Consider the following 23,279-nt stretch of genomic DNA (forward strand, 5'->3'; position numbering starts at 1 on the left):
TTATTTCCACTGAAAAAACGTTTCTCGACAGCAGCTTTACAGGAAAACTGCTGTTAAAAGCAACAGTTCCAAGCCATGGCTGCAAGGACACAGCAAGATGTTAGAATTTTGATCATAACAACTAAAAAAACTCCGAACCCAGGTAAAGAAATACCAAAATCTAAACGATAAAATCGGTAGTTCGAAGGTATATTTTACCCAGACAGCAAAATCCGCCATGTTTACGTTTGTAGACGTTGAATCAATGTAAAAATGACAGAGTTTGCTGTCTGGCTATAGCTTTCCATAAATAACGAGGCGGCACTCGGCCTAAAAACACAATTTAAATAGAAAAAGTAAAATCTTAACCAACGTTCAACAACTTACTCTGCCATTAAAGACGCGAACCCGGGGGCAGTGTGACTGGGGGTGTCTTGGGAGGAATTATATTCCTTAATGTTAACATCGGCAAGAGGTAGCTTTTCCAAACACATGCTATCCCACCAATGATCTTCGGCTTTCAAAGTGGCATTGCTCTGACAGGACCACTGCCGATGGGGCGGCATCGGTTGCTGGGGCATTGGAATATGGGAAGGCTCTGTGGGCTTTGCCTCATGAAACGAAACCTGTTCATTTCCAACATTGAAGCTCACAACGCCAACAGGAGACTTAGAAGGTAATGAAGGGTAAATTTTCGTAATATTTAGACTTTGGCGTCTCACAGGTTGAGAAGGAGTAGGTGAAACTGTAGGAAGGGTGGGGTATAAGGAAGGGATAGTGTCCGGTTCTTTGGGCATTTTAGTGAATATATCGGGTTCTGTTGTACCTTTATGCGGAGAATAAGAAACAGTGGTTGAGGTATTTGGACACGAAGAACCCGTAGCGGGATGAGAAGAGCAAGATGCGTTTGTTTGCTCTTGTTTGTCTATAACTTCGAGTATTCTTGACTCCTTACAGACAATGTCTTGAGAAGCAGTGTCTTCATGAAGATCATCGCCAAAGTATTCTTCAAAGGCGTTGTGGTTTATCTGGACGGAAGGGATCCGCATGAGTTTGATCCGCTGAAAAGTAGGACTTTCTGATTTGCAACTGGAGTCATTGGAAGTGTTTTCAACACCTCCATGGATAAGAGAAGCAGGTAAATGACGACGGCGGTTCCCTATCCTGATTTTAGTCCTGGAGTGGGAGGAGCCACGTGGATTACTTTCGGAAACAGTTTCTATTGCACCAGCAGGAGGATGAGATGTTGATGTCAGTGGAAAACTAACTTCCATCTCATCTGGAATGACAGCATTATCAGAAGAAAAGCGTAAAGAGGTAGATAAGGTTGACGGGGTTAAATCAACACCATGTTTTTGTTTCAAACGCAATGCCGGCGTCAAAATCGACGGGGAACTTCCCCTTCGCTCACTATAGGTACAGTCACGAAACAGCTTCACTTCTCGTTCCACTTGAGGTCGCACTTTGTCGACAAATGAAGGAATAACGCGGCACGCATTTGTGTCCGTATCAGTGGGCAGATTTTGCAATGATGATGATGGGAAGATGCTTTCTTTCGCAACAGGGCTATTGTTGGGATGGTGTGTCAGTTCATCGGGTAAACAAATTGTTTCTGGAATTGCTTCACCTGAAACAATAGAATTCTTTAAATAGGAACCATGCACTTGAGTCCCAATTAAAATTGAAATTTTAGTTAGGGACCGTTCAAATATTACGTAACGCTATCGAGGGGAGGGGGGGGTTATGAAAAGCGTTACGTTAGCGTCACATCGGGGGGGGGGGAGGGGGTTCAAGCAAAACGTTACGTAACGCTTACGAGTACGGTAGTTTATTTGTGCTGGCTGGTATCGTCGTTTGGATACTAAATTAAGCTGAAATCATATCCAACAGGCTCACCTATTCAGCACCAACAAAATCTCTATCAAGTATCAACTACGGTACTGTAATTCCCGTAATTCCATATAGGTTCTAAGTGCATAAAACCTCGCATTGCACAATTGCAAGGCAGCATTCTTACATCACAAAGCTTGCTTTGACGTGAGTGAACAACATTAGGGTTGCCAGATGGCCTTTTTAGGCCAAATTCCAAAAATCTGGCCTTTTTAAATTGCAGTTGGCTTGAAAAAAATTGATGAAAATAATTGGCCCTTTTTATGGCTGCAAATTTTGACCGGTTTAGAAAGTATTATTATAAGTAAATTGCAAATAAAAGTATCACTTATCATCACTTAAAGCAGTGGTTTTCAACGTTTTTGGTGGAACGGAACCCAATGAAATATTCCAAAAGCTCGAGGAACCCCTGTTCAATAATTTAATTACCTTATGCAAAAAACATCATTTAATTAATTAAATTAAAATACTCATGTTCAGATTTATTTATTTTTAATAGAAATACAAACTGTAAAAAACCTAATAGACTACTGGCAAAACAAAATGATCTCTAACACGTTCACGGCAATTTGACCCACCGGTGTACAAACGAACTGTCTGAAAGAACTCCTTGAAGCGAAGAAAACATGTCGACAAAATTTGGCGGAAAGCAGAAAGTTAAAGGTTATCGCACCACAAGAAAACAACGAAAATTCGGGATCGCAGCGAACGTGTTAAAGTGTAGAAAATTTATTAATAGGGGCAAACCTAATCAATATTTGATTATATTTAAACAATATGCATATAATAATATAATAGACTCTCGGATTTGAATGTAAACTTGTGGAACCCCTAGACTTACTGGCGGAACCTTACGGTTCCGCGGAACCCTGGTTGAAAACCACTGACTTAAAGCCTGAACTATATTCGTTTTAATTACTAAGTAGAGACATAGAGAGTAGACAATGTGTTTGCTGTGGATAGGGTGGTTCTATTGAGTTGAACCGGGTGGGCTACTAAACGTTTTCAGTAGGTAGGCTACATAACGTTTTAATTCCAAAAAAAGAATATAGCTAAAATTTCATGTTTCAACCATAAGCTTTAGGTGCATACAAACTAAGATATTTTATCAACACGTGTTTCCACGTCATAATTTTGATATAAACGGGCTTTGTAATGGAAAAGCGTCACGTGGGGAGAGATGGGGGGGTTGACAAAAACGTTACGTTGGCGTCACATGGGGGAGGGGGGGTCAAAAATTCGGAAAAACAGCGTTACGTAATATTTGAACGCTCCCTTATGGTAAATACAACAGATGAAAAATAAATGTGAAGGGACCGTTTTATGCTGATAGCCAGGAAGAACGCTCCTTTCTTCACAATGTCCTCCCTTGGCGCTTGCTGGTTTTGTTTTTAAGGCTCTTTGATTTCCACAAAGATAAGTTAAACTGACTGGTAAAGGCAGTGGCTGAGAGTCTGTGGCATAATTAGTGGTGCGATAGATACTGACTAGGCGAAAGTGGGAAAATCTTTAACCGTCCCTCTCCCTCGTCCTACTCGCCCTGGGATGACAGTATTGCAGAGGCACATCTAAAGAAGACCCTTGGGTCAGCAAAAGCTACTCTCTCTCTGGCTGCCCCTCTCTGGCATTTCCGCCAAATGAGATGTCACACTGCAGTGGCCCTTTTTCACACGCCGGTGCCCTTCTTCAAGCGGGCATCAAGAAGAAGCACACACACAAACAAACTTAAAATAAAATTATTTCTCTACCAAAACGCGCTAGCTCTCGAGCTTGACCCACCACTTCCTAGTCTGCTCCAACATCACCAAGAGGAAAGTTGAGACAGGTAGATAAGCTTGAGGCAGCCAATAACCTTTTTTATATACCCACAGATTACCATCTACTGCGGTGGGTCCCTTCGGTTAGAGTAAGTCTCTCGCCTTCCTGGTAGGTATCATCCATGTAAGTAATCTAAGTATGGTGCCGGTGTGCCTGCTGAGTGTTTGGGTGTGTGGACGACTCCCGAAGAGGACGCATTAATAATGAGTCAGGTAACAATTCAATTTTATATGGAAAAATGTAAATTGCAAGGTGTAGTGGTATTCATCTTGAACTCTGAGCGTTGCGCGAAATAAGAAAAAAAAGGCGAAACATGGTGTCTATCGCTGTCAATTCTTGCTACAATCGACTGCTAAGAAACAGAAAAAAAAATGACTGAGGAAAGGGCACTTACACCAAAACGCAACATTAATTTCTATAACATTACTGTATAATGTGGATATGCTCTGAAGATGTGCCGATTGCTAGGATTGCCAAATTGAATGAAACGACTGCAAATTGCTCCATAGCTGCAAATCAGAAGAATTCACTAGCTCTTGGGGTCAATAAAAGCGTTTATTGTTGCTGAACATTTCAATGGATTGAAGCAGCTCACAAACGTGAACCCGGACTTATAACAACATGATCCATCAAGATATTTTTGAACCCAGCAAACTTTACCAAGACGCAGAAAGAATGTCGTTGCATTCACAATCTGGAAGCAGAACACTCAAAACCGTACAAAAAAACGATTAATTTGCTGTCTGGTAACGTGCCATCTCGTGGTAATAACAACGTATCAAGGAGACGTTCACAATCACTCACGCGATGAACTGGATTTGCTTTGATTCAAAAAGGTGCAAGGAAACTTGTTGACGGTTGGTATGACAACATCTTCAGGATCTCGTGACTGACGGCGACTCTGGATAGGCTTCGGCTTCGATATGAAATTGTTCGAGTACGACCTCGATCTAAACGCAAACGATGTTTACAAAACAATAAGCTAAGGTCAATGGAAAATTAGTAAACTATAATAATAACAGTAATTAAAACTGTATTTTTCGCCTCGGTGACAGAGATCTCGTGGGGAAAAAAATTTCGCGACCGGGCCAGTCCTGCTACAGTGGTTCAAAACCTTTAAACAGGCTCTGTGCGTGAAATTGCAATTGGTTAAGTTTTGGAAAAAGGTTTCTTCAACTTCAAGATAAGTAATAAATATCCCATCAATCTATAAAAGAAAATTGTGTGAATTGTTACGACGACGATGTCTGGCTACGATGCGTAAAAGCAGTTGATTCCTTTCGTGAGATTATAAAAATCTTTCTTTCCCAAGCAGCAAAATCGGTCATTTTTACTTTGATTCAACGTCTGTACTCTGTAACGTTGAATCAATGTAAAAATGACTTATTTTGCTGTCTGGGATGTCGCCATTCAAAATCATAACTGCAAAACGCATGCCTAATCAGCGATGAATGACAAACAACAACTGCTCTGACATCCCAGCCCGACGCGTGTTATTACGCAACTTGTCAATCAAGCACTAGACCGTGACGGATTGGCATGTGATCACTCACACGTCACGTGAACTGTCGTTTAACCTCACGCATCACAAGACAGCAAATATCATGCTGCTGTGACCATATTTGCTTTGGCTGAACTATTATTATGAAAGAGAACACATGCAATGGGGATTTCGAAATCTTGAGCTGATGATGAAGCAAACTTGAATAGCAATTCAGTTATTTTTGTTCATTTATCAGAAAAATGACCAGGCTGTTTTCGAATAGTAGTTCGTTAAATTTCATTGCAAGAAACTTTTTTGTTGAAAAAAAACTCAGAAATCAGACCTTTTTACACTGATTCAACGTCTGCAGACGCTAAAACTATGTAAATAAAAGCTGATTTGCTGACTGAGAAGCTTCGCCAAATGGCTTACATGCTTGGTGGTTTAGCTTCTAAAATGGCGTTGCTTCTCGCACGAGTGTCCCGTCTCATCATAGGGCCACTGTAGCTGCGCGACAGAGCTGTAGAAGTGTCATTTTTTCTGGGATTCTGGGGGGATGATTTGCTCCTGACAACTGAGGTTTTCGGAAGAGCTTCTGCAGTGTTTGAAGTCAAACTTGTGGAAGGTATATCTTTGTTGTTTTCACCATCATCACATACAGAAACGAAAACATAATCTGAATCTTCAATCTCGCTCGGAACAAACGATACAGAAAGGGGTGGCGGTTTTTCTAAGCCCAAAGTCTGAAACACAACACACTGACTTTGCCAATGGAAAATTGCGCAAGAATAAACCGCAAGTAAGCGAAACTAATTATTTTTGATACAATTAGGCCACGTGATGCAAAAATGTTCAGTCAACAACCAAAGCCTGTAACGTTGAAAGCTTATTCCTGCAAATCTAACAACATTGTCGGCCGTTTTGGTTTTCAATTTCCCACATTATAAAGTTAAAAAAACTTTCACGTTGTATGAACTGTACAATGGAACAAGCGACTTCCTCAGTTCCCAATATGAAGAACAAATTGAAACAACAAGAGAAATGATCTTACCTCAGGTGTTATTTTCTCTGGTACACAAATTGCTTCATCAATCTTTGCAGATCGAATGAAGTACGAGAGAGCAGAGAGAACGGTCGAGACAAGCTCATGGTCATTCCCAGTTACAACCGTGCGACACACTTTGGTTGGTGCACCAACTGCTCCGTACAAGTCGCTGCAGTACACAAATCGTTATGAAATGGACAGACGAGCGTTGAAAACGTTTGTTCAGCAGCACAAACGTATGTCGTCATCAACAATTGGTAAAGTTTTTCTCATTACCATTGGCAGAGAGAAACTATCCATAATGCACGTATGTTAAGGAATTAGGTCAGAGGAATATTGAAAACGTAGATCATTTAAACGGTTTGTCGTATCCAGGCTTACACCCGGTGGTTGAAGATTTAGATTAAGTGGACGGGAAGGCAAGGAAGCCAATCTTCGTGTCCACCTTCAGGCATGCCTTTAAGTGTCCTGCCACATACACAGCCGCATGCTCGAGCGGTGTCGAACCAGCGCCCTTTCGATTGCCGTTCCAGGGTTTTCACCACTCGGCTATGCAGCCAGGAAAAAATTTAAACGGTATTAAATATCAAAAAATTGCTAGGTTGGTAATATAAATAGTTATCCACACCAAAAAGCTACGCATGTTCACTTTTAAAATCAAACGTTAGGAGGTAACTTCGCTGTACGACTCGCGTAATATTTCAGATGAAAAAACTTTTGAAATGAAGACATTATTAACTGCCTATGTTATAACAGTGTGCACACCTACCCAAGCTGTGCCCATAGAGCGTTATAGGGCTTTTCATTTTTGTGGCAAACATCACTGGAACCAACAGGCGTGGCAGAGGAGACCCAGCCCAGGTGGTAGGTCAGGACAGCAGTCAGAAGCCCAGTGAAGAAACTTAGAAGATAAAAAAAATTAAAATATTTGGTCACAGGATTAATTTGCGTTTAATGTTTAACATAGCGGGACAGAAAAACAATTATGAAGTCTTTTGGAATGAATATTTACCTTTAAAATCTCATCAATTTAGTTACCACTCGCCACCAGGAACTGACAAGTATTTATTGTTACATGACGCATTACGCCGTACCCTGGCCCTAAGACAATAGGTTACAAATCCCTGATTTTGACCAACTCAAAACTTGCAATGCAGTGTTGGTGTCATAACACAAGACATATGAAACAAACTTATCTAACAAGACGTTCTTGCGGTAGCCATAAACTTTTATGTCTCGCATTGACCATAAAAAAACACGGAAAGTGTATCTTTTGTTGCACGTGAGTATTAAACGGTTTCTCAATCAACCCGCGGCAGTCGCGTGCAAAGAAAACTCACTAGTTCTTTTGCTTGGTGTTATATTCCGTAGTCAACCTGGTCAGGTCGCCAATGAAGGAGCTGATCACAATCCTTCTATGGTTTGGTTGGATGCCTGACAAGGTAAGTGTGGGCCACACTGGTTCTGGCAGTCTACTTAGAGAGTAGATGGAGTGGATTTTGGTAGAAAAGATACCAAGCGCCTAAACAATTCGGCGAGAAAATATGATTCAGCTATCTTAGTATCTATTGAAACAATAAGAAGTTTATCTTGAAATCGCGTGCTCATAAAAGCAAATACAGCAAAAATCAACGGCATATTCATATTGCAGCTGGCATAGACTGTGTCTTGCCTTATCACAGAAATAGATTGCATCAGATCAAAACAAAAGCCTTCATGCCTCACAACAGACTCAGCACAATCAGCAAAACTCTTCCCCGTGTTGAGCGTCTGTAGAATCATCAAGCGCATATTCATGCTGGTAAAAACTCAAATTCACTTCGCTATCATGTTAGTGTGACGCAAAAGCTAAAATATTTGGTACATTAGAACATTTCTGCATTGGTTTGAACCACCAGACTAAGCAATAATCACCTTCATCATCGACTCTATGAAGTCCGGCTTGGAGCGGATGAGCAAAGCTTTTTCAATGTTCTCCTTCAAAATCGTCATGTGACTTTCAATGAGAGGAAAATGCTCGAAGAAAAACTGTTGGAACTCCCTGAAACAAAGCAAGTGGTGTCAGCACAAGTAGTGGGAGGCCTAGTTATTATGGATCGGCTAGTAATGGCATCTATAACTTTATGACAGCTAATGTTTTTGATGTCAATATAACAAGTGGAACTTACGATAAATTGTTTGGCTCTGGTTCGCATATAACGGCAAATCCAATCTTCATGCGTGTTTTGCGTAGACCGGACGGTACCCTGTCGTTAGGTACCTGTAGAAAAATGGTAATACACCATTTGATCTACGTCTGTCTCTGAATTTCAATTTCATGTATAACTTTCTCAAACGCATTATACTAAGATACTAAAAATTAGTTACAGCGTCGTCCAGTTGATGATATGGTCAAATTCACCTACAATACAGCGAAGTACAGACCTCTTCAAGCAAAGTGAAGCTGTCTCTTTGGTTTTTTGGAAATGATTGAGCTCTTCCGTAAGATGAAGATGGAATCCTCATTACAGCTGTACCAAGAGATCCTAATGATGAAGAAGCATTTCCAAATTAGAAATATTATAATATGTGAAATTGAGGTATACAATACACATTAACTATAAATTATTACAGGTTTCTTTTGCGCGTTACTTAAATTCTTCAAAACCACCTCACCAGACAAGGAGTCACCAACTTACCACTAATGCTTCTGCTTGAGGTCGATATCAGGGACGGCACTGAAGACAACGATATACCGGAGTCGGAACGATGAAACATTCCACCGCCCTGGCTGGAGTAGGAGGAGCCGGTGGACGGAGGAGTTGGAGGAATGTACGGAACTAAAGATAAATATGATAGATGGGATGAGAAGTAACAATCATGCAAAATCAACGTTCATAGAAGAATGTCGTTAATGCGTTTAAGTGAGACTGAAATAAAGAGAACTACTGAGTCTTGCTTTTCGGTATTCATACTGTGGTTATATATATCTCAATAACTATTAATACTACAAAAACTACTATATTATCAAATACTTTTAATACTACAAGCCCTTTGTAATTCTGAAGGTTATTTTGCACATTAATTTAATATTTGATACATCTCAAATACGGTACTTTTACATATCTCAGTCAGGTCTTGAATGCATCACCACATGAGCAATTGTGCAAATTGATTCATAGCTGCCGTTGATTTTGATCACTGGTTTTCAGCATTGGGGCTAAACCACCGATGATTCACAACATATACCAAACTATAATCAACGAAAGATCAATGCTCAAAAACGTATTATCATCATCTACACTTCTTTACCTGGCATGGTCTTCGCTTTTCTACGACTTGATATGGAATTGTTCCTCAGAGCCTCGAAGTGATTCTCTATGCCTCTGTCAAGGCTGATAAAAACATTTTAAAACAACATTATTTGAGCAAAGCGCACACAATGAAACTGTTTTGCAACTACCATGCAATCTTACAATGGAGAAAAACACATTATTCTAATGTCAACTCCACCCAAAAGTTTCTACCGCAAATGTTCCAAGCCATTTCAAAAACAAAATATTTAAATTGTTTACTGGGATATTGTAGAGCTAGTCAGTGGATATCTTACTGTGTATTAAACTAAGATAGACTGATAGAGTCACCGATCTCATTGAGTTAGTATTTGGTAGGCTAACATCAAGGATGAAGTGAAAACAAGACTGGGGTAATATTATATAAAAAGAAATAAACTAAAAAAAGTACAAGAGTGTCAAATATTTACCTAGCTGTCGTATTTTCCTTGCTGGATAAAAGACAAAATACACGGCTCAGCATTATAGCAGGAGGGCTCCTATTAAACAACCACATATTAAACGTACAGTGCTGCTTGAGTCAGACAAAAGGCGTAGTTTAACCACGGAATTGCAATTAAAAAATTAATCCATCCTTGAAGCAATCGCCAGTTTGATAACCAACTTTTTAGCTTTACTAAAAATGTAATTATTTGCATCAGACTCAAGATGAAACAAATGAGCAATTTCAGCTTTAAGTTTTATGATCTTATTAGAAAGTGCTACTGTTATCTCAAGACGTCACATACTTGATGTAGTGGATTTTTAAAGTAGCAGCTTTCTGTGCCATCCCAACAGAACCGAACAACATCTCGGACAGGAGTTCCGTCTTATCCGAAGGGCAGTGAACGTATTGGTACTGTACATTAAAAACATTGTCATCTTGAAACAAACTTGTACTCAGACCTCAAATGTGGCCCACGTGCGGGCATTGACTATGTTTTTGTGCCCGTGAAACGGCTTTCTGGCATCACTAAGATAATTTTTTGTTGTTTTTAAGAGTCGTGGAGGTAGTGACCGCAGCGAGCGCAGTTCGGACCATCTTTAAACTCTTTAGAAAAGGAACAGTGCTTCACAAAATTAACATTAAATTTATGTGCCGTGGTATCAAGAAAACGTGAAAGTGATTGAAAGCTTTAACATTGTAGCCATTTTTTTCTAAATTTATGAAGGCAGAAAATTGAACTTGGTCATTGCGGACTTGCGGTCATTCCTCATTGAAATTTATGTTCGTGTATTCTTTCGTTTAAGATGCCAAATACAATTAAACAAGTATAATCACTGGCTTAGTAAGTTTCAAAAAAAAAAAAATTCTCTGTCAGTGAGCTCACCTCAAACTGTGGCTTGGCCTCAACGTCTTCACCCATGTTGGATTGATAAGGGCTAGACAGCGATCGGTTCTGAATGACGTAATAATGTGAGATGGTTAATAAAATTAACTAACCGATGATATGACAATTGGGATCTCATTGGTCCATGAAACAAAATATTCTACAACAAAACTTCGTATCATTAAGTGGTGTCGTCGCGAGTAACGCAGTTTGGTAAAAAACTGGGGCTACAGCAATAGATGGAATTGTGTCGTAAGAAAATATGCGCTTTGCATTTGGTTAGGTTGCTTTTTTTTAAATAACAAACTGTTTGAGACAGACAATTCATGATCCTGAGCTCGTGTGGCATTGAATCTCAAACTCTTAACCTAGTTGTTACGTTAGAAACCCTGCATCACCATCATGTTCAGAAGGGTATCGGTTGGACGCTTATCGAGAGCACGTGACAATACACTTATCACATGCTTCAAAGTAAACACAAAGATTAGCTTTCTTGCCAACTCATCCACTAAATGCAAATCTTCAACTACCGGGTGTAAGCTTGGGTACGATTAAAAAAATTAAATTTTAATTCAATTTTTTTTTTAATTTCTAAATAATTCAAATTCTTAGAATTCCAAAAAGCGCAACAAATTCAAAATTCGGTTTTACCTCTGGGGTGGACTTTTTTTGCTTTGTAATTTTTTAAAGGTTGATTGTAGGTGGCAAATACCCCAACAGCAAAATCGGTCATACGTTGAACAAATGTAAAAATGACAGATTTTGCGGCCTAGGTTGGACAACAATTGCACTGCAGGCAAGTAAGGTTGTACTCCTGTAGTGCGTGCACATACACTAACCAACAGTCTAATTACACACTTATAAAGTAAATTTATTAAGATTTCTACAAATGAGATTAAAATTACCGCTTTTTAAAAAGTTATAAACATAACTAAAATTGCATTTCAACAAATCGAATTGCAGTCACTATAAATAATTAAATATGTCGAGTTTATGCTTTGATAGTCTTGAATATGTTACTATTTCATTCAACTAAAAGGGCGTTTAACACAAGAAAGTGAAATGTCACTTACAACTGTACAGGGGGAAGCTTTGACTTTTCGAATCCTTTTTGAATCGAACAGCACAGGTCGGTCACCTCCGAGTTCTTGAAAGAGAACCAATCTGACGTTTGGTGGAGGACGAGATACGACAACGAGGGCATCCTCCCGTTTCTGGTGGGATTCTGGAGAATGCTGTGCAAGCGGTGAGACTCCAGAAGTGCGAGCTTTCCTAAAATAAAAAAAATCTTTGAATGCAGAGAGTTATTCATGGAATCACAAAAATTTAGTACCGGCACTCTGAAAAAAAAAATTTGTTTAAAAAGGCAAGTCGAGTAAGTTCTTAGCGTTATGTTTCAAACATGAAAGAAGAACAAAACTCAGTTTAATAATAACGTGTTTCTCGCTTTATCTATGGACGATGTATTTTGAAGACAGCATTTCACAAGACTGAAAGTTTCAGATTAATTTGTATTCTGCAGTTCCCTTTATGACTGTCCAGGTGCTAGCAACAGCTTCAACAACAGAAGGCATGAAGGAAACAATAAAACAGTAAAAGTAAAAAATTCAAATCAACACCAATGCAGCGTTTGAACCATCAGGTAAAGACAAATCTGTGACATTAACCAATAAGCAAAGTTTTGCGACACACGAAACTTCCAAAAGACCCAACTTCAGAATACTGAAAACTAAACTACATACAGTGCTTTGAAACATATAAAAGTTTGAAACTTAGTTTGCACAATTATAAGTGGTTTTATTTTTAGAGCGCAATCACAACTACACATTATCTCACGAAACGTCACTTCCCAGCTATTACAAATCGAGGACCAACATTCAACAATCCAACATCCAGCCAGCTGTAGGCAGAGGCATTCATGGTTAGCTGAATCAATCGTAGTCGTCACCGTGTGAGCTTCTGGGGCCGAGATTCTATCTTTCTACCACCTCAGATTCACGATGTTCCCAGACTAAGCTGGAAAGTTACTAGAAAGCAGCATCGTGGTAACAGTTACACAGTTTCAAAAGCAGATGACTCCATCTGATGTGACATGAAATGCAGGAAATAATGGAAAATGTTAAACAGCGGACTTTCAACATCTTATTAGGCCTCGAAAATTCACGGCGGACATATCCGACGACACAGCATGTGATGTCTGCGGAAAGTACCATCTAGATCGGTCATATTTGTCCGCCGAGAAATAACACAGACCCTAGCGATACAAATTGTCATTGCAGCACGAACAATTGTTACGAGAATATTATTTCCCGTTCATTCTAGCGCGCATCTGGAAAATGTGAATAGTGTATCCCTTAGCTTCCATTCAAGCAGGAAAATTTTCGATTTTTACGTTGCTTCAACAATTGATGACATTGAATCAGCGTAACAAAGGTGAATTCTTCGCAAGAATCGATGGAAGTACCGGTAATTCTACACTAATCACGCGCAACTTAGTTCAAGTCTTACGTCACAATGTCTGGCTTTGATCTCCGAGTAATATTGATAAGGCAAGGTTGGTTACAAAATTAGATTATACGAGTAGGCTATTAGAGCAAGGTGCAGCAAAATTTGTTAACTTTTGGTATTACAGTAAGAAAGAAAAGGCCCAGGGAAAATTCACACGCAAAAAATAAACCTAAAGAAAAAAGCCTAGTGAAACTTTGCACAGCAAAAAGTAGTAGCGTTTGTGTAGAAGTTTTCCGACTCGTGCCCAGAGCATTGTGACGCAAGAAGCCACACGACCTGGTTCAGTGGAAGTTAATCCGTTATGCGGCGAATTAAGCAGCTACACGGCGCTTTGACTCTTCAAGCGCACGTCGTTGGTCTGATGAAAGCCTTTCAGAGTGACTTCGCTGAAATTTTAAAAAGCCTTCTAAACCAGTGATTTTCAACCTTTTTTGGCCCATGGACCATATTTTGAAAAAAAAATATCCAATGGACCACTTTGCTATGTTGACACCTCATGAACGCCACTAGTCGAAACTGTATTGCACATAGATCAGTAAACTCAAGGGCGTGTTCAATCTTAGTCCCGTAATTAACTAATTAAGCAAACCCTCTTACTTTGCACACTCAACCTTAACTATACTTGAATACACATCAAATTTTATTTTAACAAATCATCATGTATATACATATTGTTTCAACAGAATGGTAAATTGGTAATGTCTCAGTTTTGCCTTCTTAGCAACAGGAGCTTCTGACATTTTCTTCATTTGAAAGCACTGCGAAATTCAGTACTTAATTTAGCGTCTGAAAAAATATAACATGTGACATTCATAAAAATAGTTTATTAACCTTCAGCGAAACAGCGAATAGCTCTACTCTCCCTAAAGAAACTTTGTACCATAAAGAAGCGCATTCTTCGTGCACCGACAACACCACAACAATTACAGCAACATAATGATTTATTGATTAGGCCTGCCAGCACTTCATCACTTATGCCTTGAACTGTTCAATAGCCTACTCGTCAACAAGTAAAATAAGTTCAAAAACTGCTGAGCTTATGCTTTTCTAGCACTTCCAGAAAAATCGATCAAAAATCATGAAGTAGGCTAAACATGATTGTAATGTCACGCTGACATACAATCATACATGCTACATAATTTTCTTACACCTGTGGCTGTATGCAGTGTTTATATAATTTACTGTAGTAAATGATAAAATTTTGAAGAACGTTTTATCAAAGATTTATAGAACTCTCGGTGGTCCAAACAAAATTCCATGTGGACCACCAGTGGTCCACCTGGACCACGTTGAGAATCACTGTTCTAAACCATAGCTATAGTTCTCAAGTGACGAAGAATTATCAAGAAAAAGTGATTAAGCATGATGATCGACGCTAAAACTGGTGTGTCCGCCGTGACATTCAATTTGTCCGCCGTCAACAAAAACGAATTTCGAGGCCTGTCACCCACACTAGTGCAAGGACGAATATATACGGTACGTTATTAAACTGTAAACACGTTCCTCGTTTATTGCAATTGCAAGACAATGAACACAACTGAGCAAGCAAAAATAGCTTTAATCAAAATCACCAAAACAATCTGATTGACATGTTACAAAATTTCTACAAGTATATATATAGGCTATCATGACATTTTTAACTTCCTTGTCAGTGTTTATTTTAGTATCGGAAAGTAAACAACAACAACAGGGCATCAAAGCACATGGAAAATGTGGGTAAACTGGACGGGCTTAAGAGAAATTCTAATCATGGCATTGCTTAAACAACGTCCTACAATGCCATAAATGATAAACAACCAATATTTCCCATATGATTGACAGTTGAAAGAACGATACCATATTGTTTTCAGCGCACAGCCTGTATGTAAACAACTAAACAATTCCCGCGTCACGTACAGCCGCATGGTCATCGAAAATAGGAAGTTAAATTTAGTACTAAGCCAAAAAAAAATAATAACAAAAACAATCTTTTCTTTCACAACAATGCGATTGTGCAGCTAATCTATGCAACCTGAAAAATAACAAAGAGTTCTGGATGGCGACTCCATATCTACATTCTCTAATAATATCTAGAAAATTTAAAGCACGTGACATTCAACCACTAAAAAACACGTAAATGTGACAACACGTGACCTTTGATCAGGAAACTTGGACAACACTTCACATCACGTGAAGCGTTTCCCTTCTGATGCACTACTGAGTGACTGCAACCCGATATAGAATACTTCATGAAAGTCTGAATTTTCATTACTTTTGCTCAATTCATCATTTAATAGACTCGCAAAGAACCAATTAGCCGATAAAATTTAAACACACAATGCATAGTTACATAGTTAATTAATTACATCGCTACTTTACCTTGGTTTGAATGCACAATAGTTATATATGCAATTGTAGAATTTAGAAATACAGCCAGTGAAAAGGCAAGAATGGGACTTTATAGTATGATACCGTACACATTACAATGTTCTAAAGATAATTTAAACAGTGACATATTAAAAACTGTGCAAAGCAACAATATCAACAGAAGACAAGTCTGAATATGCAACCTCTAGTAGGCTATTGAGTATCATGTGTACACTGGTCTATGGTGTGCTAACTAGCAGATATGAAGGTTAAACTAGTATCACTTTTACTGGAATTTTGTTCCTCTTGTTAACGAAAAAATGTACCAGGACCATCAAAAATATAACATTGAGTGCCAAAACATAACAATCTAGTAATAGTTTAACTGCTTAAATACCCATGACAGAGTTTCAATAGAGTTTACAACATGAGTTAGTTAAACAGACTTGAAATAAACTAGTTTATATGTAGATTTGCTATTACCTATGCTTTTTGTAACATTCAATGATGTTGAACAGCATGATAGTCTTAAAATTTCAGCTATACATCACAACTTTTTTATGAATAATAATCTTTTCTGTTTGAAGTCACCTTTCTTTTGTTACAAGATCCTTTCAAAGCTATCTCAGCATCTAACAAAAATACACTACTTCATTCAATTAAACAGTTCCATATCATACAACTTTTATGTGACTAGTTAGTACCAGCAGTAAGCCTACTTTCCATCAGGCATTAGTGATTACTGTTATATCAGAACTTTTTTTCTGCTAAGGCAATGGCATGTGACCATACAGGAAAGCTGAAACCTATTCAATAAAGCTGACTCATAGTCATATGCCATGATCACTTTGAAGTTACAATATTTTGTAGTAAATCGTATTCTAACACCTGTGTTTAAAAGTGCTTACATAATGCGGTTTTGATTGTCCAACCAAATTCAACTAATTTATGATGCTCTTGGGAATATGATATTTACTTGAAAAGTTTATGAATTAATGAGTCAAAGTCTATGCAAGTTAGAAATACTTCATGCACTGGCGCCGACTTACGGGGTTACGGGGTGGCCACGCCACCCCGTAACCGCTGTGACGGGGTGGCAGCCACCCCGTTTAGGTTACATTACTTGCTGCAAATAAATGTAATTTGAACGGACGTTTAAATCTTTTTTTGATCATTGGTTTTCGCTTCAAGTCAACGTAAAGCAAGAGGTGAACCAATACAGTATTGCGAAGAAAATGATTGTTTTTGTCACAAGCATGATACTCGCGTAACATCAAGAAAGCTACGTGAAGATTACACAGCACGTGGCTACGAGTTTTTTCCTTGTTGTTGTTGCGATCGTTTTATTTGTTACTTGTCATAAGTCATTGTTACATTTGTTAGGTTTACAATGGGATTTATTAATCAACAAAATACGATCTTTCCATTGCCTCCCTCAAAAATCTTTTTTGAAATTTTTTAAACTGCTCATGATATCGCTATAAATTATGCCAGCTATAAAATACTTGGAAGTAAAATTATCTCGATGATTGATAGCTTCACCCCCTAAATAAATAAATGAATATCTATTTTCAAATTTCATTAAAAAAAATGCAATTTTCGAAACTTTTTGAGTTTTATTTAAAAAGTGCACTTAGTAAAGTAGCAGTTTTAATGTTCTGCAAATTTACACTTTTACATGATTCTATTCGAGGAAAGCTACACCCCAATTCCCAATAATAAAAGCAACCTTTTTCAATTACTCAAGATTTTGCATTTTGAATTATTTTCCGATTTTAATTGGAGTGTACTGTTATCTACTTCTACTTCATGCTTTAATTTCTACTTTGTTATCTACTTCATGCAGTAATATTGCGTCACCGTGTCAATGCATGACAAACTGTGAGGCGGAATTTATTGGTCTAACATAGGAGTTGCTTGTTACATCATAGAAAAAATCACGAAAAGTCGTCCTGTAAAAGTCTGAGGCGGGAATTTATTGGTCTGACATAGGAGTTGCTTGTTACATCATAGAAAAAATTACGAAAAGTCGTCCTGTAAAAGTTTTCGCCGACATTCCAGTTTTATTCAGCTTAAAGATGCCACCGAAAAAGCGTTTAAAATTGCAGGTTATTTTTGTTGCGTCTAGTCAGGATTTCAGCCAGCATGAAAGTGACCAAACGCCTGAACGAAAGTGTGCCACTGCCAAAAGGCGTTAGCACGATCAGGGAGGTGGAAGAACCGAGCACGAGCAGGATAATCGCTGTTGAAGGGAGAAGCTTTCAAAAATCGTGGGAGAGCGAATTCCCGTGGCTAGAATACGATAGATGCAAAGATAGAGCATTCTGTCCGATTTGCAACTATGTCGCAACTGCTTGATCTATTTGCAAGCAATGAAACAATTTCATTAATGCTTCCAAACGTGGTCTGCATTGTGAAAATATACTTATCGTTGCCTTCCACCACCTGCGAGGCGGAGCGATCGTTTAGTGCACTCAGGCGCATAAAAACCTACTTGCGATCTACCATGACGCAACAGCGATTGAACCACGTCCTAATTTTAAATGTTTATCAAGCAGAAACTGCACGGTTACAACTTGACCAGTTGATTAACAGTTGGATTGACAGAGCTGCTGTTCGCAAAAATACTTTTGCCAAATGTTAAGTGTCAGAGCAGCAACGTAACAATAAAATTCACGACGTACCTCCTGTGCTTTGTTTTAAAGTTGCTTTGTAAATTATCGAGCTACAAATCAGGTGTGAAAAGACAATAGCATCTACGAAACACGCTTAGTAAAAATCAAACAAAAACATGCAGTTTGAAAGTTTTTGGGTTGCCATATTGTGCTATCCGCCACCCCGTGCAAAAATAAAAGTCGGCGCCTATGACTTCATGTATATATGGACTTCATTTTAACGTGCCTACAAAAACACCTTTACTTATCTTGACCTGTATTCAATAAATCACTTATATAATACTTTTTAAACCAAGTTTTTATATATATACTGGTAGACTGATACCTACAGCACTAAACAACTTAGCACTTTTTTACAAGTTACACAACTCAAGTTTCTAATTTCTATACAAATTTAGAAGTATTGTTTGACCAAAGAGACCAGAAAAAATACAAAATAGATTGAATAGGCGTAATGTTATATTTTTTCAGCATATGATTCAATCTATATCATAAAACTGCGGTTACATGTTATTGATTGCAGCTTAAATTACAGTTCTGAGAATCATGAATATAAGCAACATTTGGCAGTTAAATCCAGGTCAACCACAATTATAGGCAACTATTTTAACATGCTACTCTTCAAGCCAATGTGTGTTAAAGATTTTTGAAACATTAAACAGTGGGAAACCACTTTCTATGACATAATATAATTATATAATAAAACAATAAAAACTATCAATACTACAAAAAAGTGCTCAATGCTAAGCAAAAGAGCAAAGCAGAGCAAATTAAATTGATTTGATTTAATTATATAATATGTATATACTTAAGTACATGAAAATTGAATTAAACACAAAAAATATTTGACAAAGACATCAATGTATGATATAACATTTATGTTTTGTTAATCAGTCAACAACACACATGTTGTCATCACAATGGTTTAAAATATACACAAATATATTATATATATATGCTAATAATCTAGTATTATATATATATTAGGGTGCTTACAACCCCCCTGTTTTTTACTTTTTTTGTACTATTGACTTGTAGATTTGTAAAAATGTTCCACTAGCCAAGAAACTTTCTTGTCCCAAAAATCAGTAAAATTGGGGCACGTTTATGTGGGCCACCATCCCATTCAAATTTTCAGGGCTGCCATTTAGTAAATATTGATTTATTCTCACGCTTCTTACCAGAATTTGTATGTTGCAACAAAATAAAATGCATAAAACTTATAAAAACTATGCCTGTATGACTATTTATTGTATAGGGAATTAAAAGAATATATATGCTTGTCTACAGGATATCTCTGTGAATTTACATTTTTTACGTGTTGCAATAGCTAAAAATACCGTACAATTCCAGTGAGCGGAAGTGGTCTAAAATACTAATTTTGCACTGGAAATAGATCAAATATAATACTCATAGAAAGTTAACAATGCTAAACGAAAGTCTGGTATTAAATCTGTATACAGTAACTGCAAACTTTTACTAACACATTTTGTCACAGAAAGCAATGTAATCGCCTAGCCTAATCTGTGCAAGAGGATAGTAGTTTTTCTCTTTCTCAAATTAGGTGTGTCTTTTCTGTTGGCTTCCACTATTTGTAAAGTGTTTTGATAGTGTTCCTCGTTTCTGGCACTATGTAGGTAATCGGTGCTCAACTTAACTCCACGTTCAGCCACATCATTTGTCACATTGATGGAACCAACATTGTAAACAGCTTTTTGGTACGACTCTGATTCAAACTATTTCTCTACTGATAAAGGAAGAAAATCATCATTTATCTCTAAAACAGAGAAAAAGAACCAAGAGTCCTTTGTGATAAAATCTGTCAGTTTTGATTCCAGATTGATTTCTGATGGTAAGCATGGTTTTCCGAAGCCAGTGCCAAACCGATCTACTGGTTTAAAAACAGGATCTGTCGGTTTTACACGTATAAGTTCATCAGTCATCTGACGTTTTTCCTTTTCCTGAACTTCAGAGCTGAACAGTGCAAGTGGTACCATCTCAGCAGAGAGATACCAAAAGTGACGTTTGAAGCTACGTTCAGCAGCATCTGATATCAACTTATGCACTGCTCCATATTTGAGAATGTTCTTGTACATAGTCAAACAGTTCCAAGGAGCATCTACAGTAGGGTGGATCAAAAAAAACGAATTTTTGAGTTCAGATTAGTGCATCTGCCAAAAGATGCAGTTTGGGTTATCTTTTACATTGGTACTTGAAAAAACATTTTTTGACCCCGTTTGACCCCTATCCAAGAGCGCTCTAGTGGCCGCCAAGGCAAAATTCCTTAAATTAGCCATAATACTTTTTCTAGTGGGTGTAGGCTAATGATTTTGGTGTCTAATCCCACTCAATCAAGTCTTAGGAAGTCATTTCTGCAGTCTAAAATGATGCATAGGCAGCCAAAATTGCATAATGACATTTTTGCTCTAAAAAAGGCATTTTATGGGAAAGAAATGGCATTTTTAGATATTTTGGGCAGTTTTATGGATGAAATACTAAAAAAAGTGTAACCTAGGTAAAACACACGAGGATGTGACCATTTGTGTGCAAACTGCCCTCTAGTCCAATGAGGTGGTTGAGGTGATATGAGGTCCAATAGACTACAGAAGCATACGATAGTGCAGCTGCATGCCGCATATATATTTATTTGATAGTGTAAACTTAACTATTGCATTTATTACGGCTTTAGATATTGTTTATTTCAATGTTTGTAAGTATCCGATCACACTTAACTTAATTGAGTTTATATAATGTTTAATAGAGGCAAAACTTGCATTTGGCTTCTGAATAAGCATCCCATTGAACACATCCTGGATAGTGGGCACTCAACCCCCTTGTTTTTTACTTTCTTTTGTACTATTGACTTGTAGATTTGTGAGATTGTTCCACTAGCCAAGAATCTTTGCTGGTCCAAAAATCAGTAGAATTGGGGCACGTTTATGTGGGCCACCATCCCATTCAATTTTTTAGGTTTGCCATTAAGTAAATATTGAATTACCGGTATTTTCACGCTTCTCAACAGAATTTGTATGTTTCAACAAAATAATATGCATAAAACTTTTGCCTGTTCGACTATCTATCGTACAGGGAATTAAAAGAATATGCTTGTCTATACGAGTTGTCTGTGAATTCACATTTTTTACGCGTTGGAATAGCTAAAAATACAACTCCAGTGAGCGGAAGTGGTCTAAAATTCTAATTTCACACTGGAAATAGATCAAATACCATAGAAAGTTACCAATATAGGCTAGTAAGTTTGCTACATGAAAGCCTGGTATTGAATCTGTATGTATACAGTAACTGTAAACTTTTACTAACACATTTTGTCACAGAAGGCAATGTGATCGACTAGTCTAATCTGTGCAAGAGGATATTAGTTTTTTTTTTCTCAAATTAGGTGTGTCTTTCTGTTAGCTTCCACTATTTGTAAAGTGTTTTGATAGTGTTCCTCGTTTCTGGCACAATGTAGGTAATCGGTGCTCAGTTTAACTCCATGTTCAGCCACATTGTAAACAGCTTTCTGGTACGACTCTGATTCAGACCATTTCTCTACTGATAAAGGAAGAAAATCATCATTTATCTCTAAAACAGAGAAAAAGAACCGAGAGTCCTTTGTGATAAAATCTGTCAGTTTTGATTCCAGATTGATTTCTGATGGAAAACGTGGTCCATAGCTGGCCAGTGCCAAACCGATCTGCTGGTGTAAAAACTGGATCTGTAGGTTTTACATGTATAAGTTCATCAGCCATCTGATGTTTACCTCTTCTTGAACTTCAGAGCTGAACAGTGCCAGTCCAGTGGTACCATCTCAGCAGAGAGATACCAAAATTGACGTTTGAAGCTACGTTCAGCAGCATCTGATATCAACTTATGCACTGCTCCATATCTGAGAATGTTCTTGTACATAGTCAAACGGTTCCAAGGAGCATCTACAGCAACACTACACCGAAACCAATATATACAGTAGACGAGGAAAATAAAATTCATGAGATCTTTCAGTTTAGCCACTTGTGAACCTGATGTGATAGTTCCCTTAGGTAACTTAGCTATTTGATTTTCCAGTAGCACCAATTAATAGGAATGAATCAATTTGGCCATCCATCTGGCCCTGTGTGTGGCCCCAGAACGGTAGAATTTCACATTTTGTAGACCAGGACTGATATAAGCAATGCACATTGCACAAGTTCATAAATTATTTATAGTCGCCTCAAATGAACTTGTATTTGCTTTGTGCAAGTTGAACAACGTCATCTTTGAGGTTCTGAATGAGATCGTGTGTTGTTACTGGAAAGCTGTTGATATCCAGTGTACTTAGCAGTTAGCCACTGTGGAATAGAACCCCAGTTATTGCGGAGTCTTATGAAGATGCTCATTTCTGGTTATTTTAAAACCTCTAGCTTCAAATCTTCAAAGATACATGACACAACGATTTCACCAGATGTAAACAATCTGACCAGAGAAGTTCCTTATCTTAAGAGCTACAGTAGAAGCAGTTTTTGCGTTTCTTTTTTTAGAGTGTTTTTGTCGTTTTTCTGCACTAAGAATTCTACTTTCTTTCCTTCTGACTCGTGCGAATAAAATAGAGTCAAATCCGGCTATTGTGGCTGTCCTGTCTGTCATCATTCCTTTTAAGAATGATATGTCTGCAGGATTTGATATAAGCTCAACAAAACACTAACATACTGATTTCGCCTGAACCCGTTGTCATGCATTTTGTGTCCATTACTGTATTGCTATGGATAATTGGATGCACAAATTAAAGGCAACATTTTTGCCATTAACTTCATACGGTAATTGTTTGCTTTTATATGTTTGCTTCAGTGTATTAACAGCAATACCTTTAGAAGCATTATGAATTTGTTTTTCTTTGCCCTTTTTAAAAAAAAAACAATA

General features: G+C 37.9%; 1 protein-coding gene across 1 annotated transcript in view; it reads right to left on the reverse strand.

The window, feature by feature from the left end:
- The window catches only part of LOC145767397 (folliculin-interacting protein 2-like), a 30,648-nt gene that overhangs the window by 3,623 nt on the left and 3,746 nt on the right, over window positions 1–23,279 (reverse strand). The window contains exons 2-16 of the mRNA XM_082579211.1: window positions 11,931–12,129; window positions 10,858–10,926; window positions 10,276–10,385; window positions 9,958–10,026; window positions 9,507–9,589; window positions 8,894–9,034; window positions 8,640–8,740; window positions 8,384–8,475; window positions 8,130–8,256; window positions 7,556–7,737; window positions 6,985–7,116; window positions 6,222–6,384; window positions 5,603–5,913; window positions 4,492–4,637; window positions 367–1,606 (exon numbers count right to left, since the gene is read on the reverse strand). Coding sequence (XP_082435337.1) covers window positions 367–1,606; window positions 4,492–4,637; window positions 5,603–5,913; window positions 6,222–6,384; window positions 6,985–7,116; window positions 7,556–7,737; window positions 8,130–8,256; window positions 8,384–8,475; window positions 8,640–8,740; window positions 8,894–9,034; window positions 9,507–9,589; window positions 9,958–10,026; window positions 10,276–10,385; window positions 10,858–10,926; window positions 11,931–12,129 — 3,165 coding nt within the window. The remainder of the gene's footprint in view (window positions 1–366; window positions 1,607–4,491; window positions 4,638–5,602; window positions 5,914–6,221; window positions 6,385–6,984; window positions 7,117–7,555; window positions 7,738–8,129; window positions 8,257–8,383; window positions 8,476–8,639; window positions 8,741–8,893; window positions 9,035–9,506; window positions 9,590–9,957; window positions 10,027–10,275; window positions 10,386–10,857; window positions 10,927–11,930; window positions 12,130–23,279) is intronic.

This window comes from Aplidium turbinatum, chromosome 3 (assembly GCF_918807975.1).
Source record: "Aplidium turbinatum chromosome 3, kaAplTurb1.1, whole genome shotgun sequence".
Classification (NCBI taxonomy): Eukaryota; Metazoa; Chordata; class Ascidiacea; order Aplousobranchia; family Polyclinidae; genus Aplidium; species Aplidium turbinatum.